The 16,454-nt window shown below is 45.3% G+C and overlaps 1 protein-coding gene across 1 annotated transcript in view; it reads right to left on the bottom strand.

The window, feature by feature from the left end:
• The window catches only part of LOC147906141 (uncharacterized), a 129,162-nt gene that overhangs the window by 68,659 nt on the left and 44,049 nt on the right, over positions 1-16,454 (bottom strand). Inside the window, exon 5 of the mRNA XM_087387227.1 lies at positions 605-784. Within this exon, the coding sequence (XP_087243353.1) occupies positions 605-784 (180 nt within the window). The remainder of the gene's footprint in view (positions 1-604; positions 785-16,454) is intronic.

Raw genomic sequence — 16,454 nt, 5'->3', positions numbered from 1 at the left:
CCACTAACCACCCCTAGTAGCAACAAAATAAAATTTCACATAACACTACCAATGACAAAATCTGCAAATAAGCTGTAGGGGAACATGCACCAACTTTTGATGCTGGTCCTTCTCCCATCTATCTTGCATGTATCTTGAGAAGCCAAAGGTTGGCCCAAATCATTGGGCTGTTTATAAATCTCATCCCAAGTCTGCAGAGTGGTCTGCGTAAGTATCTGTAGTATCTTGTATGCTTGTCAAATCTGATGGGTTGAAGACTTACAAATACTTAACTGTGGGTTGACTTTCAGTTCTTGTTCACCTTTTTTTAAATCTATCACAAGGGGAGGTCAACAAGCCATATTTAGCGAAATTTCCTACAACCAGATCACATACAAAACACGGCAATAGGTGATTGCAAGATACATTTTCTAAATTACATTGATAGATCAAAACAGTGATTGCAAAATACATTTTCTAAATTACACCACGAGTCACTTCCAGGGTACAGCCCCTGTTAGATATTTGACAAGTTAGAGGCTTGATGCAAATCCCTCTTATAATCAATAATTTGACAGATTAAGGAAAATTCATTACTCCAACTTGAGCAGAGGAAATAGCATACCTTGCTCTGACCAAAATCAGCAATGCAAACTCTGAATGGTAAAGAAAAGCTTCGTCCTGGCTCGGGCCAGACTGGATCCCAAAAGTCTTCTTCAGATACTATGGTATCAATAGGTTCCAATAAAATGTTGTCACATTTAAGATCATAATGAACAACATTGTGTGACTCGAGAACCTTCACCTGTCATAAGAAAAAAAGAACCGCATAAACATCATGGATGTAATCTATAACCTCAAAGTTGAGAAAACCCACCTAAGCCCGGTGGCACAACCATTTTTCCTAGTTCTTATTCTTTCATCTACTTCTCACACACAGGCCTTGCGGAATTTATGAAACTTTTCTCATGCTTGAGTCTGTGCAGTCCATTCTATACTTATGCTTTAAAATTATCAAAAATTGGTAGAAGCTGAGTTTTTTTTTAAATGAAAGACTTCCATTAAGTATGAAAAATGCCTCGAGAGCAAAGTGGTCAAGGCAATGAGAAAATTTTGAAAAGCATCATGCCCCAATCAATAGAAAAGTGGTAGAAGCTGAGTTTTTTTCCCCATGAAAAAGACTTCTAATGAGTATATGAACAAAGCCCCAAGATCAAGTGGTCAAGGAAAGAGTACATCATACATAGCATGAAAAAAACCCAAGAGGTCAAGACCTACTCATATAAATGCCCAGCAAAGATCCAAGGTTGAGGTTGAAAATTCCACCTCAAACTTGTAGTGAACTCTGAAAAGAAGGGACAGCCTCTCCGCTCTTGAGGATACTCCTAGCAGAGGCAGCCCTAAAAGACTCCTGCATACTCCTCTACACTGTTTGTCAAAATACTAGTGTAGAGGAGTGGACTTTGAAAGTGCCTCTGTGCATTTGGATCTATATGCCATGCTAAAATGATCACTATGATCTCCCAAAATATGTCCATTGAGGCATGTGTAGATCTATAAGGGAATCGGGCGCACAACATCCAAAGAGAACGGTAGAAAAATCCCTATAGGAGCTATGTATCTCATAAAACACCTGAGACCTTGACCATGAAAGCTAGGGCATGATGAAGAAAGGGGAGGGAGTGAATCTAGTCAAATGTCTTACAATTTCTTGGCCCATCTTTTTTTTTGCGGGGGGGAAGTTATAACATCTTATATTAATTTAAATAATTTACATAGTATTGAATTTCTTCTCAAGTAGAGGGAAAATAAAAAAGTCCAGCTAGCCTACATGACTTATATAGCTTTTCATGGTGTATCTGAAGAGATCTAGTGGCTAGCTAGGAACGGCGGAATGGAAATGTGGAAAGCATAATGAAAAGCAAAATGGAAAGAAAAATGAAAGAACAAGTGCTAGGCATTGATAACCAAAATACTCACATGTAGATAGCTTGATGTTGACTGATATCAAAAGACTCAAGACAAGTACAATACTATATAGTGTGACACTAGACTCTAGAAAGCCATAGTGTATATGGGATAACTCCGAATATGACACGTGGCATGTCTAGGACTCACTAGACTATAAAACACCCCCTAGACACCTAGTACACTCATTTTTTACTCACTTTGGCTTCATATTCCAACACCCCCCCATGAAGGCAAGGTGAGAGACTACTGGAATGGAACCAAGAACAGAACATGACAATGACGGTCATCAGAACTGTGCATGCTGGTCTAGAACTAGACACGGTTTCCACACAATCTAGGAGGCAAGTGAGCATGGCTCAGAGGCTAGTGAGTATAACATAGAAATCTCATCTAGCATGGCTCAGAGGCTCATCATGCATGGATGCATGACTAACTCAGAGGTCTAGGAGACCAATGCACCGGCATCCTGGAACTCTCAAGCCAGGCCTGATAAAAAAATAGACCTATCAAAGCCAATACATATGGCTCCCACAGTACATCCCCCCTTGGCTTCAAAACAGGACATGTTAGGAAGCCACACACCAAAAAATAGGAAAACCAATACATCTTTTTAGGAGTACTATCCAAGGTAGAGGACCTTTAGACTCAATGAAAACCAAACACTCAATACATATCGTTTTAGGGGGACTACCTACCCAGGGCAAAGGACCCCAAAATACATCAAGCTATAGTAATAAAAAAATAGATCTCTTATGATAAGAGATGTCCTCCAAGTAGTCACTGCACACGTGTGCTGTTATGGATAAATTTGTCTAAGAAAGAAGGCATTAATATGTGTGTGTGTTTGTATGTGTGGCAATAGTATAATAAAATATGGTGTGCATAGGGCCCAGAGTTGAGGTGGCAGGGCATGACCATGTGCCACCCTTCCACGTAAGAGGACCCATAAGGTGTGATCCATGGTAGTAATATTAAAAAATGTAAGATGGCATGGCTCCTCCATGTGCCACCCCTCCACCTAGGCTGTATTTAGTGAGATATGGCTCAAAGTCCATGGGAGAAGTACTCAAAGTCCATGGGAGAAGTAATATAAAATAGGTGGAGATGAATATTATATTGGGTTATTCCCTCCATATAGGATAGGCCCATGTGGGGAAGGTATAGAAGGTCCAAGAGAGCAAGTTAAATAATGGGGAAAGTAGGATGAGGTGGCAAGATTCCTTGTGCCAACCCTCCACTTGTCCTCCTAGAGGTTTGAATGTATTATAAAATTGGAAAGAGACCAAGGGAGTATCATAGGCTTGAGATATGGGGCTTGATTTATGTGAAAAAATGAGGCAAAGGGTTGTCACACACAATTGAGAGTGTGTAACCGCCTAGCCCACATGGGAGACTTTTCCACACACACCATGCATGTGGGAGGATGCATTTATTGGGAGAGACCCCCACTCTTGGCTATAAAAGGAGGGGGCTATTCCTTGATGAGACACGCTCATTCTTGTAAAGCCACCTAGCTAGTACTTTGATTTCTTCCTTCCCTTCCTTTCAAAATAAAGCATGGTCCTCTTCCCTTGATGTCTCCATCTTTACATTCCTTCTCCCATCATGTACAAGCTTCTCTTCCCCCTCTCCCTTTCCCCTTATGTCATAGTCTCCCTCTTCATTCCCTCCCCTTCCGATTCCTTTTCCCCTCCCATGATAACGTTTCACCCTCACGTTCTCCTTTCCTCTATGGCCCTCGAGCGTCGCCATGCTTAGCCTCTAGCCTCTGGTCCTGATTTCTTTTCCGGCTAATAGAAATGGTGTGGCCGCTGGGATCGAAATCTCCACGGCTAGCGGTGTAAAACCTGTTACTCCTACGACTGGGTGTGGCTCTGCAGCCTCTTTCGTGCGCAGTTCTCTACTTTTGCACCTCCAAACTGTGTGTCTTCCCTGTCTCTACGGCTGTAAAATCTCCCTGCTTCTGCACTTTCAGTCTGCCTGCTTTCTGCTCACGGTTCCTACGTGTATTCTGGCCGGCGAATCTTCTGCTCGTACCGGTTGCATCTGCAGAACTGTAACATCTGTGCTCCTTCTGAGTTCCTGCGCACGCATTCACTTCGCGCGTCTATTGTGTTCACCCACGCGACAGTTTTCTGAGCTCCCGTATCTTCTAGTTGCGGACAGTTTTTTTGGGTCCGCGCGTCTACTGTGTTCACCCGTGCGACAGTTTCCTTGGTTCCTGTGTCTTCTGGTTGCGGACAGTTTTCTGAGTTTCTACAAAACTGTAATAGATCCCGCGCCCGAAACTGGGCTCCAGTGTCTTCTGGTCGCGGACAGTTTTCTGAGTTTCTGCAAAACTGTAACAGATTCCGCGCCCCCCCCCTCTCTCTTCTATTCTTCTTCTTCTCCTTCTCTTTCTCTTCTCTTTCTCCTCTCCTCTCCTCTCCTCTCTTTTTATTAAAGAGTAGGATTTGAACCCAAGACCTCCCCTTCACAAAAGGGAGACTTATCATTGGGCCAACAAGTTGGAAGTGATGAAAATGTAATGATTTTTACTTATATATTAAAATCTCGGGAGCTGTAACTCTCTAACCGTGGGGAGTTTACTCTTGCTGTAAAAAGCAAAAGTACTTCATTTCCTGTGCTCTATTCACATCTCCTACTAGATCGCCGATTCGGAACTTTTCCGAGTCCACTTCACGGACGCACGCCACATGAGGAGGGTGGATATTTATGTCACTTCTCAACGAGTTTAAGGATTTGGTGCCTGGTCCTCCGCTCATTACGGCTACCAATTGGCGAGATCTCTTTCTTGATCTTCATGTCGACCTTCAACGGCTGATTGTCCAGTGTATTGTTCAAGGAGATACTGGGTGGGATGATACACCGTGGTTGATTCAAGGTGAAGAACTATTGATACGCTGGGAGAAATTTGATTTTAATTCTACTCATTGTGCGGTGATTGAGCTACTTACTGCTTCGGAGGTAATTAAAAGGGTATCCTTCATCGAAGGGTGGGATGCTCCCCAAGCTTGGAGGAGATTTGGTGCATTTGCTTATTAATTCATGTTGATAAGCTCGTCTTGAATGGTTTATTCTCAATCTCACTACAAAGGTTTCTAGGCCTCGGCTATGGTTGGTAATGTTTTGACCAAGGAATCCATTTGTATCTAATCAACCTTTTGTGCCTCATTTCGAGCTTCAAGTTGTAATTATTTTTTGTCTAAAGATAAACTATCAACAAAGGATTGTAAGTTTATTTGGTGCTGAACATTTGGCTCAAGTGTTGAATTCTCCCCACCCTCTCCTTCTACCTATCTTGGACTACCGAGAAACTTGGGATGTCCGAATTTTAGTCTTGGTGTGATGACATCTTGGATCCTTCAATTTGATGAAGCTTACAAACCTTCGACCAAGGCTGCTGGCATGGGTGTGAAGCTCACTTCACCGGGTGGTGAGGAGTATTGTTATAGCAAGTCTGTACCTGCAAGTACATGTAACCAAGCTGAGTACGCGGCACTCATTTTTGGGCTACAAAAGGCACAAGAGCATCGCATCAAGCAACTTGAGGTGCAAGGAGATTCTCAACTAGTGTGTGAACAAGTTAGTGGAAGGTGAAAGGTGCGGAGCAAAGGCTTGGTTCCACGACATCAACAAGCATTGGAACTGTGCCAATAATTTGAAGAGGTAAAAATTCAGCATATCTCTCGAGCTCAAAATATAGTTGCTGATTTCTTGGCACGTGAAGCTTGTACTTCAATCAGGCATGACGCGAGTGGAAGCACCACCCCAACAAAGCTGCAAGCCGGAGGTGGCAGCAGGAAAACAGCTCGGGGATGACAAAACAGCTCTAAAATGCTCATTCAGGGCACCAAAATACTTCGAAATGCTGTAGCAGCCTGAATGGAGGTGATTTTCCAGCGATGGAACTCCTTAGAACAGCCTTAGGGGACCACACATGCAGCAAATGCCTTCAAGACGAACGAAGGAGGGTGATCATTTGTAAGGAATGCAAAGGTTGTGGTCATCATGAAACTAAGTGTTGGGCATACTTGATACGAGTTTACCGACTTCGAAAGATCATCTGAAAGGTCCTCAAGGACATTGCTCAAAAGAAGGATGCCAGACCGCACACCCCTTGAAGAAATAGCATGGCGACTACAAGAACTGGAAGAAGTTGAAGGTGATGTGTAAGCTCTCCAACTGTTGACATTTGTCATGGCATTCTTGTTTGCCTTGATGAACAACCTCATGCAGCGTCGCGTCTCTAACCCTCGCTTGTAAAGATGGCTGCGATATCATGAGGGTTGGTCCTTTTAAGATTGTCTATGAGCTATTCTATGCTGAAAATTCTTCCCATGCAGTATTTCACAATACACCAGTCACACCCTACCTTGCCTATGTGTGCTTTGTGGATGTATGTTCACCTGATTTTCAATTCAAGTTACCTCTTTCCATTGTTTGTCCATAGATAAGTCTCATTTCGTCTCTCTCTTTTCCATTTTCCAAGCATGGCTGACATTCCCGTGTTTTGTGGATGGGTTGAAGAAAATCCAAATGAGTATCTTGTGGCCTTCAAGCGCCGTTGTGTTTCTCTCAACTTTCTTACTGAAGATAGATGGCTGTTGGTTCTTCCCACATTTCTAGAGGGTTTGGCTCAAGTGTGGTATGAGAAGCAGGCTGAAGACGTTCGCCAAAGCTGGCCAAGGTTGATAGCAGCGATGATTGAGTATTTCGGCAAAGAAGAGGAGCCGGAGAATGTGTACCTGCAGGTGGTAAACTTGAAGCAGTCAGAAGGTGAGACGGCGCATCGATATGTGGATCGAGCGGCCGTGCTCCTGGACCGTTTAATTGCCACATAGGAGGACAATGCCGGATTTCGAGCTGGAATGACTCAGCATGTGCTGGGCTACCTTGTAGCAGGAGCAAGTGACGAATTCCGCCTCAAGCTTAAATGGGAGAATCCAGAAACTATGGTGCTAGCAAATGAGATTGCTCAAAAGTTTGATAAAGTTCAGTCTGATCCCGCTTCAAAGAAGACGATTGTCCCTCCGCAACCCCCTCAATTATTGCAACAACAACCTGGGGGGTCTAACTCAGGGGCATACCCCCACTCCTCATCAGGGATGTATCCACCACCTCCACTTCAAATGTATGGTCCTCCCTTAGATGCTTACCCTCAACAAGGTATATATTCTCACCCTCCGTCTCGAAGATTTTCCCAGCCTCGCCCACGAGCCCCCCTCCTTTCTACTCCCTCGGCCCCTCCAGCTAAAGAGGCCCCTCCTGCAAAAGAACCCGGAGTCAATGACCTAGCCAAGGCCCTGAATGATCTTCGGCTTGAGATGGTGGGCATCAGAAATCAAGCCAACCGCCCTCCAAGAGACCGAGCTAATGTTGTATGTTACGAGTGTCACCAGAAAGGTCATAATCGCACGGAATGTCCCAATATTCCAAGGGTGAATCTTCTAAGTGAATCTGACACTGAGGATTCTAATGTAGAGATCCTTGACCTCGGGAAAAGAAGTCGTACCACCTCGGACCCCTCTCCAAACTGTGGACTAGGCCACCCCAGGAAGAAGGTGTCCTTCTCAGAGCCCTCAGATGCTGAGATGGCAGACCCACCAATAGAGAAGACGAAAAGATCTCGCAAGAGTAAGTGGTCGCCCTCGGATTTTCCCATCGGCTCGGGGCAAGAAGACTATTCGGTCGTTCAAGACCTTGCTCATCGTTCTTTGAGCATCACGCTCCCTCAACTAATAGCATTAAGCCCTAAGGTGAGACGTGAGCTGCAGCAAGGGCTCTCAACAAAGAGGAGCAAGAAAAAGGAAAAGGTACGAGAGGTATCTTCTATCTTTGAAGAAATTGATCGGCACCCACATACAGTAGATGTCATCATAGATAATTGCCGTGTCAAAAATGTGTGTGTTGATGGGGGAGCTGCATGTAATATCATGGTGCCCCGAATCATGAAGAAATTGAATTTGAAATGTACAAGGCGTTCCTCCACTCGAATCAAGGTAGCAGATGATCGACGACTCGCCACCCTTGGAGTCATCGAGGATTTGCCCATCACTGTCAATGGGTTGGCCACCACCGTCAATTTCTATGTAGTGGACATTGAAGATACAGGTAGGAGTTACCCAGCCATACTCGGGAGACCATGGTTGAGAAAGAGTGATGTAGTCAGCTATTGGAAGATAGGACACATGTCTTTTGGTGCTTCTAAGGAGAAGATCCCGGTGCAACCAGGTGCCACGGAACCAGAAGAAGAAGAGGAGCAAGACAGTTATACTCCCTCATCCTCGGTGTCTGAATCAATGGAAGAATCAGACGGGGGGGGAGGAGTTCTCAGAGGGAAAAGTTTACATGATGGGGGTGTCTCTGACCCCGCCACCTGCAGAAAAGGTAACAGCTAGTCCTCAACAGCTTGAATCTATGCTTTCCGTAGACCTCACTCCAAGTGAGAAAGACAAGTTCCTAAAAATGTTCAAAGATTTCCCTGACCTCTTTGCAACTAGCTACCACCACCTTCGCCATGTGACTGCCATAGAGCACAAGATAGAGCTGAAGCCTGATGCGAAGCCTGTGGCTCAAAAGTATCGGAGATTAGGGCTACTACAGACCGATGCTTTGCGCTCGAAGTTGCAGAAACTTATAGAAGCTGGGTTTATTGTTCCGGTTCACAATACTGAATGGGTTTCACCAGTGGTAGTCACCCCAAAGAAAAACAACAAGTGGTGGGTCTGCATCGACTATAAGAAACTCAATGCAGCCACCAAGAGGGACCATCATCCTCTTCCCTTTCAAGACCTCATTCTTGAGAAGGTAAGTGGTCATGAGATGTATACTTTTTGTGATGGTTACTCTGGGTTTAATCAAATCAGAATTGCCGAAGAAGATGTGCTTAAAACCACATTTGCCACACCCTGGGGGACATTTGCATTCAAAGTAATGCCATTTGGCCTCACCAATGCTCCTGCTACCTTTCAAAGATTTATGCAAATGGTGTTTGCTCCTCATTTGGGGGATTTCTTGGAGGTGTTTTTAGATGATTTTTGTATATTCTCATCACGTAAGGAGCACGTCATGAAGGTTAGATTGGCCTTCCAAAGGGTCAATGATACGAATGGCAGTCTCAACCCAGAGAAATGCACCATTGGAGCCACTCAAGGGAGGTTACTGGGACATATTGTCTCATCAGAGGGTGTCAAGCCTGACCCCGAGAAGGTAGAAGCCATCCTCAAGCTCTGAACATGTAGAGGCCAGATTGGTACAACTTGAGAAGTTAGATGAAACCTGATGCCTTGCACTACACCAAACAGAGATCCAAAAAAATCGACAAAAGGCCCGCTTGGATGCTAAGATTTGTAAGGGATGGGAAATACATTTTGCTGAGGGGATGTTGTGCTATGCTTTGATAACATATTGGACCACCAAATGGATAAGAAGTTTCTGCCACTGTGGACCGGTCCATACAAACTCATCAAGGAACGTAGCAGTGGGTCTGTACAAGTTCAGGAGCTGCATGAACCATATGGCAAGAAGGTGATAACCAAGCGTTATCTCAAGCCCTTCTTTGTGCGTGATGGACCCAGGCATGGAAATGTTGTGCATTCCCTACCTGGGGGGGGGAACTGTTATGGATAAATTTGTCTAAGGAAAAAGGCATTAATATGTGTGTGTGTTTGTATGTGTGGCAATAGTATAATAAAATATGGTGTGCATAGGGCCCAGGGTTGACGTGACAGGGCATGACCATGTGCCACCCTTCCACGTAAGAGGACCCATAAGGTGTGATCCATGGTAGTAATATCAAAAAATGTAAGATGGCATGGCTCCTCCATGTGCCACCCCTCCACCTAGGCTGCATTTAGTGAGATATGGCTCAAAGTCCATGGGAGAAGTACTCAAAGTCCATGGGAGAAGTAATATAAAATAGGTGGAGATGAATATTATATTGGGTTATTCCCTCCATATAGGATAGGCCCATGTGGGGGAGGTATAGAAGGTCCAAGAGAGCAAGTTAAATAATGGGAAAAGTAGGATGAGGTGGCAAGATTCCTTGTGCCAACCCTCCACTTGTCCTCCTAGAGGTTTGAACGTATTATAAAATTGGGAAGAGACCAAGGGAGTATCATAGGCTTGAGATATGGGGCTTGATTTATGTGAAAAAATGAGGCAAAGGGTTATCGCACACAATTAAGAGTGTGTAACCGCCTAGCCCACATGGGAGACTTTTCCACACACACCATGCATGTGGGAGGATGCATTTATTGGGAGAGACCCCCTCTCTTGGCTATAAAAGGAGGGGGCTATTCCTTGATGAGACACGCTCATTCTTGTAAAGCCACCTAGCTAGTACTGTGATTTCTCCCTTCCCTTCCTTTCAAAATAAAGCATGGTCCTCTTCCCTTGATGTCTCCGTCTTTACATTCCTCCTCCCATCATGTGCAGGAGTTAGGCTACGACTCGGTGATTATCTGGACAGTAGTAGCTCTCTATGAGCGGGTGACGGGGCAGGTCAGGATTGGCACCAGCTGGACCCCAGAGATCACGAGCACTATCGGAGTCAAACAAGGATGTCCCTTGTCACCGACTCTATTTGGCCTCTACATCGACGAGCTTGAGACCACCATCAGGACACTCGGAGGTGCAGGCTGCTCTCTTGCGGAGGCTGTCATCCAGATTCTCCTATACGTAGACGATGTAGTACTACTATCCTCTTCTGCTACTAGTCTTCAGCGATACCTGGATGGACTTCAGGTCTTCTGTGATACACATGACTTGAAGGTCAACCTTGGGAAAACCAAGGTGATGATCTTCAACACTTCCAGACCCGCTATGCACCGAGAGCAGTTCCTCTTCGCCGGCGACCCTGTTGAGATAGTTGACTCTTACACATACTTGGGCGTTGTCTTCTCAGGCCTGTCTTCTCACGCCCGATCTTCACGATGCGCCCGGCCATGCAGGCCAAGATCAGCCGGGGATATGCCGCTCTTGCCAGGCTGGAGCGACAGTGCTACCACTCCCACTTCCAGGACCCGCGGACCAAGTCTCTCCTTTTTGATTCTTTGGTCCACCCAGCAGGCATGTACGGTAGCCCTTGGTGGGGAGTGGATCTTTCAGACACAGAGTGGGCTCGAGTCGAGCCCCTACAGATACCGATGTTTGCTCGGATGATCCGCAGCAAACCATCGGTACCACACCAGATCATTCTAGCAGAGTTCGGCGCCTCACCCCTACAGCTTGATGCGGCTTTTCAGGCTATCACCTATCTCCACAGAGTCAGGTATTTCAGCTCCTCCGCCAACGGTCGCCTCCGCCTACCTTGGCTAGCCCTATCCTCCTCTATGGCCTTATCCGTTGATGGGGACCAGCGATGCTGGTATAGTCGTCTTTCCAGTTGGTTCACCCGACTGGGCCTCGACTTAGACCGGTTGCCTCCTTTTCAGTACAGCCTCGACGCTCCACCATCTCCCCTCTCCCCCACTGACCAGGAGGTCAACCAGCTCATTCGAGCGGATCTGCTCCAGCTCCACACCTGGCGGACATGGTTTCTTCACTCCGAGCTTCCTGTGAAGCTCCACTTCTACCGCCGACACTGCCTCCAGATCTCACGAGAGGGCTTCATCACACCTCCGGGTTACACACAACTTCATCTACCACATGTGCTCCGGATCTCCCTCGGTCAGTTTAGGGTCTTGTCACACCGATTACGGATCGAGAGCGAACGCGCAGAGGGTATCCCACGAGAGGACCGCCTTTGCCCACTTTGCGACTTGCAGGAGATCGAGTCGGAGGAGCACTTTGCTTTCAAATGTCCTATCTATTATGCCATTCGAGGCCGGTACCACTGCCTCTTCCGCGACGGATTCGGCTCCCTCCCACACATGCTGCAGTTCCCGGATCAGCGATGCCTAGCCGCTTTCTTACATGAGATGACTCGCCACCAAGATACCTCTCTCCGAGCACGGCGACACGGTCAGCGCACACAGCGTGAGGACACCCAGCGGCCTATCACTGACTTCTTCCAGTCACAGGATACCTCTTCTCAGTCTAGCCGACGACGCGGACGTGAGCGAGAGCCAGAGCCACGACAGCTGCGCCAGCGGACAGACTCACACATCCAGGTCCATGACATCTCGTCTCTGCTCTCTGCCCGCCCCACCGGGGTTACCGTTGCCCTCATCCACAGGGCCACCTGCCGCCCTCGACGACCGAGCTCGACTAGGCCGCGTGACGTCAGAGGCCAATCATCTATCGCAGGGTTTTTTCTGACCTCCCATTTGACAGCCCCTCTATGATTGGTCTCTGACGATCACCACCTGCACATGTATACTGTATCTCCCCCCTCTGTCCCATTTTTGGTGCCCCCCCCCTTCTTTTTTGTATCATCCGGAGGTAGACACATATTTTTTGTATCAGGACTAGACACACAGTCCTTCATAACCTCTTTTTTGTTGAAACGGTTGGCTGGCCCGTTTTGAGACCACCACCGTTATCCTCATTGTATCAGTTATCTTTAGTCTCATAGACCTTCACGGTCTCCCGAAGACTTTATTAAACTTTCTTTCTTTCTTTCTTCCCCCTCTCCCTTTCCCCTTGTGTCATAGTCTTTCCATTCCCTCCCCTTCTAATTCCTTTTCCCCTCCCATGATAACGTTTCGCCCTCACGTTCTCCTTTCCTCTATGGCCCTCGAGCGTCGCCATGCTTAGCCTCTAGCCTCTGGTCCTGATTTCTTTTTCGGCTAATAGTGCACATCCCTACGAGACGATGACGATGTCGAAGAAGCACTAGGCAAGAATGCCCCAAAAGATGTGTCGGTGAAGTCCATGGGGTAGCTACATGGAGCAATTACATGATGACTCTCAAAATGTAGGAAGGAGAGTCACCAATGTCAAAGTAGAAGCCTCAGGTACCACGACCAATCGGAAAGTTAGTTAATGCGAAGTATCTCAGGCACCGATCGAATAAGCAATGTTGAAGAAGTCACTTGTTGATGTAGAGTGGTCTATATCAAGCTCAATGTAATACACTAATCAGAGAGATCATTGTAGTAGAGTGTGTCGGAGTAGTATCGAAGAACTCACGTTTAGCTCGGGAAGTATTCACCAAAGTTTGGAGTAGTCACGTGAAGGAGTCACCACAATGTAATGTTAAGAGCTCACATCAAGTGACGGGCAGAGAAGATAGAGGCAGCGTGGACAACAGCTCCAAGAGAATGACGAGCAGAATGCGAGAACGAACTTGCGGGCATCAACATTAAGAGAATGTCGGGAAGAAGGAGCAAAGGCGGGCTGGAACAGAGGTCAGCGATGAAGAGGATGGATAGCTCCACGTTGAGCTGGTTGCATCATGCTTGGGTTGTCAAATCATTGAGCTCCAGAACAAAATTCGCGTCGTGCAGAAACAAATTTCGTCACTTCTTGCAAAGGCTGTAACTTTTCACAAAAAACTCGGATTGCAATGATGTAAAAACGAAATTTGTAGTATTCAAGGTCCTCTACAACTTTGCTGAAGACACAAAGCCGTGATTCTGCTTCTAGCTTTGGATAGAAGTGTCACATAGTCCGCAGGTCACCGAAAGATGTAGCTGAAGGAAGGAGAAGAGAGGTGGCAGATCATGGCGTGGAGAAGAGAACTCAAGGAGAGAAGAGAGCAACATTCCAAGGAGGAGGAGTTAAAGTAGCTTCATTGGCCTCCCTCACCTCAACCTCTTGGAAGGGAAAGGGAAAGGGAAAGAGAGAGCAGGGCTAGGAACATGGCTCTGATACCATATGAAGAGATCTACTAGCTAGCGAGGAACGGAATGGAAATGTGGAAAGCATAATGAAAAGCAAAATGGAAAGAAATATGAAAGAACAAGTGCTAGGCAATGATAACCAAGACAAGTACAACACTATATACTGTGATGTTGACTGATATCAAAAGACTCAAGACAAGTACAACACTATATACTGTGACACTAGACTCTAGAAACCCATAGTGTATATGGGATAACTCCCAATATGACACGTGGCATGTCTAGGACTCACTAGACTATAAAACACTCCCTAGACACCTAGTACACTCATTTTTTACTCACTTTGGCTTCATATTCCAATAGTATCATAGAAACAAAAAAGATTCACAGGCCATGGGCTAGTATAAAGTCTTAGTAGAGCTCTTGTATGTCTTTCAACAAGGTTCATCTTTGACTTTGGGGTCAGCAAGAGCTTTGGGCATAGGAGCATAAGGGAGACCAGGTTCATCTTTGACTTTGGAAGTAGCTGGTACTTTGGAAACAGTTGCATTAGTGACAAGAACTCTGCCACCAGGAGAAGTAGGGGCACTGAAACTCGAAGAAGGTACTCTGGATTCAAGGGAAGTAGGCAACCTAGAGTCAGTAGCATGAGTTGAGGGAATAGAAGTAGTCTGGAAAGCATGAGTACTATGATAACCGTGTGTCAGTAGGTGTAGAAGCATTTTCAGCAGAAGGCTTAGCAGCCACAACTTGAGGACTCTTTTGACAGTTACATGCATGAGCATCAATTCCTTTGTTGAGTTGGTCTTGGGCCTCATTGTAATTATTTAGGGCCCTCTCAAGTATGCTTTGTTCCTATCCAACCAAGACAATAACAAGGCATCAATAATAAAATCAACAATATTGAGCTGAAAGTTATTCCTAGAAATCCATATGTACCAAAGGATACGAGCTCTAAGTTGAGCCCAACTTATTTTGCTTAGTTCTAAAAGCATCCCCTAAACGGATAGCTTTCCAATTTAGCAGTTCTCTTGTAACCATCTGAATTGTTTTCCAAAATTTCTTGGTCTGAGGACAAGCAACAAACAAGTGGAAGACATCCTCTTTTATTCTGGTGTTTCCTACAAATACCATCCCCTTTTCCAATGGACAGACTTCTAGCATTAGTCCACCTAGCCAAATGCAATATTAGACAAAACAAAGTATATATCTTTTATGATTTGGTTTTTACCCATATCTTGCAAAACTTGTCCTTCCATTGCTCTCTACTGTCAAGAAGATTCCATCTAGAATTTAGAACTCTAAAGACCTTCTCAATGGTGGTTGAGGGTGTGGCTATAGTAAAAAATATGAGAGCTGCCTATCCAACTGAACTCCATTTTGTAGAGAAGGTGAGTGTCATCTTTCCATCGAGTATCCCCCTCCCAAAGTCCAACTCTGAACATAATGAGCTCTTGAACTTGATTAGAAATTGCAAACTCCCTCTTGATCTGAGGCCAAGACTTCCACCTCATGTTCCACACTTGTCCCCAACTCTGCAGTCCTTTCTTGAAAAGAAGACTAGCTCTAACAAGGTCAGCATCACTAGGAACTTTGTCCTTCAAAATAATAGAAACTCATATTGAGTCAAGATCCATGAATGCCCCTTTTTCTAAGAAAACTATTTGACATTAAATATTTTCACAATGAATGCCAGAGAGGGCTTCCCTTAGAGATGCAAGGTTCTAGGTGACAGAGAGCTGAAAGGATTGGATAGCTCTTTTTCTTTTTTCCAAGAAAAATACTTCTATATTAAGTATGAAAGACCCTCCCAGAAAAACTCAAGGGGGAAAAAACAACGTGCACTACATGAAATGCACCCTAGATGGGCAAAAAATAAACTCCTAAACAGAGGAATGAAACAACCAAGGTTGAGGCTGAAAATGCCATCTCAACCCTGTAGGTGACTCTGAGAAAAAAGGGGAGCCATTACATTCCCTGAGAAATACCTCCCTCCTAGGAGAGGCTGCCTGCGAAGACCTTTGCATCCTCATCCACATGGCCATCAAAGTATGTATTATGTCTATTGAGATACTCGCCAAGGTACTAAGTGGGATGAACTTGGGAGCTGTCCAACGTCTCTGTACATCTAGACCTCCAAATATGCCAAGCTGATATCCTCGCCAGAATCTCCCAAGATGTATCAATTGATGCATGTGTAGGTCTGTGTGGAAGTATCAGAACATCATCCAAGAAACATGACTCAACTGCATGTCAAATCAATAGAGCCTTGGAGAAGTTATGTCTCTCATATAGAAAATGAGGCACGGAAAGGGAAAGCCAAGCTATCGATCCCTAAGTCATATAGAAAGGAGAGTGTGTAAAGGTGCTCAATAGCTTAGCAATCCCTTTTCAAATAATCCACACTTGTCTATAGTCCCAATGACAATGCTGAATAGACTCCTTAGCAAAAAGGCAGCGAGTACAAGTAGAATCTATGCCAAACGTCGACCTCCACTGGTTCACTCCAATCCCTCCATGTATGGAAAGCCAAAAGAAAAGAGTGATCTTCCTATTTTTGAGGGATTTCCAGAGTCGCTTCCAAAAATATTTCTTCAAGTTGGTAGAAATTTGAAAATTCTCCCAATGAGGAGCTGTGGTAGGCCTCCAACCTCTCAAGCTCAGCTAATATTTCTTGGCATTACTCACCATGTATTGAAAGAAGGGGAGGCTCTTCTCTCAATGTCATGCATCAATCCATTCCCATCCCACTGCAAATACTTAATCGAAACCCTC

This window comes from Dipteris shenzhenensis, chromosome 1, assembly GCF_047967505.1.
Source record: "Dipteris shenzhenensis isolate YYH24624 ecotype China chromosome 1, Dip_SZ_1.0, whole genome shotgun sequence".
Lineage (NCBI taxonomy): Eukaryota > Viridiplantae > Streptophyta > Polypodiopsida > Gleicheniales > Dipteridaceae > Dipteris > Dipteris shenzhenensis.
Note: the sequence above shows the minus strand (reverse complement) of the source record. Positions and strands in the feature narration are given on the sequence as shown.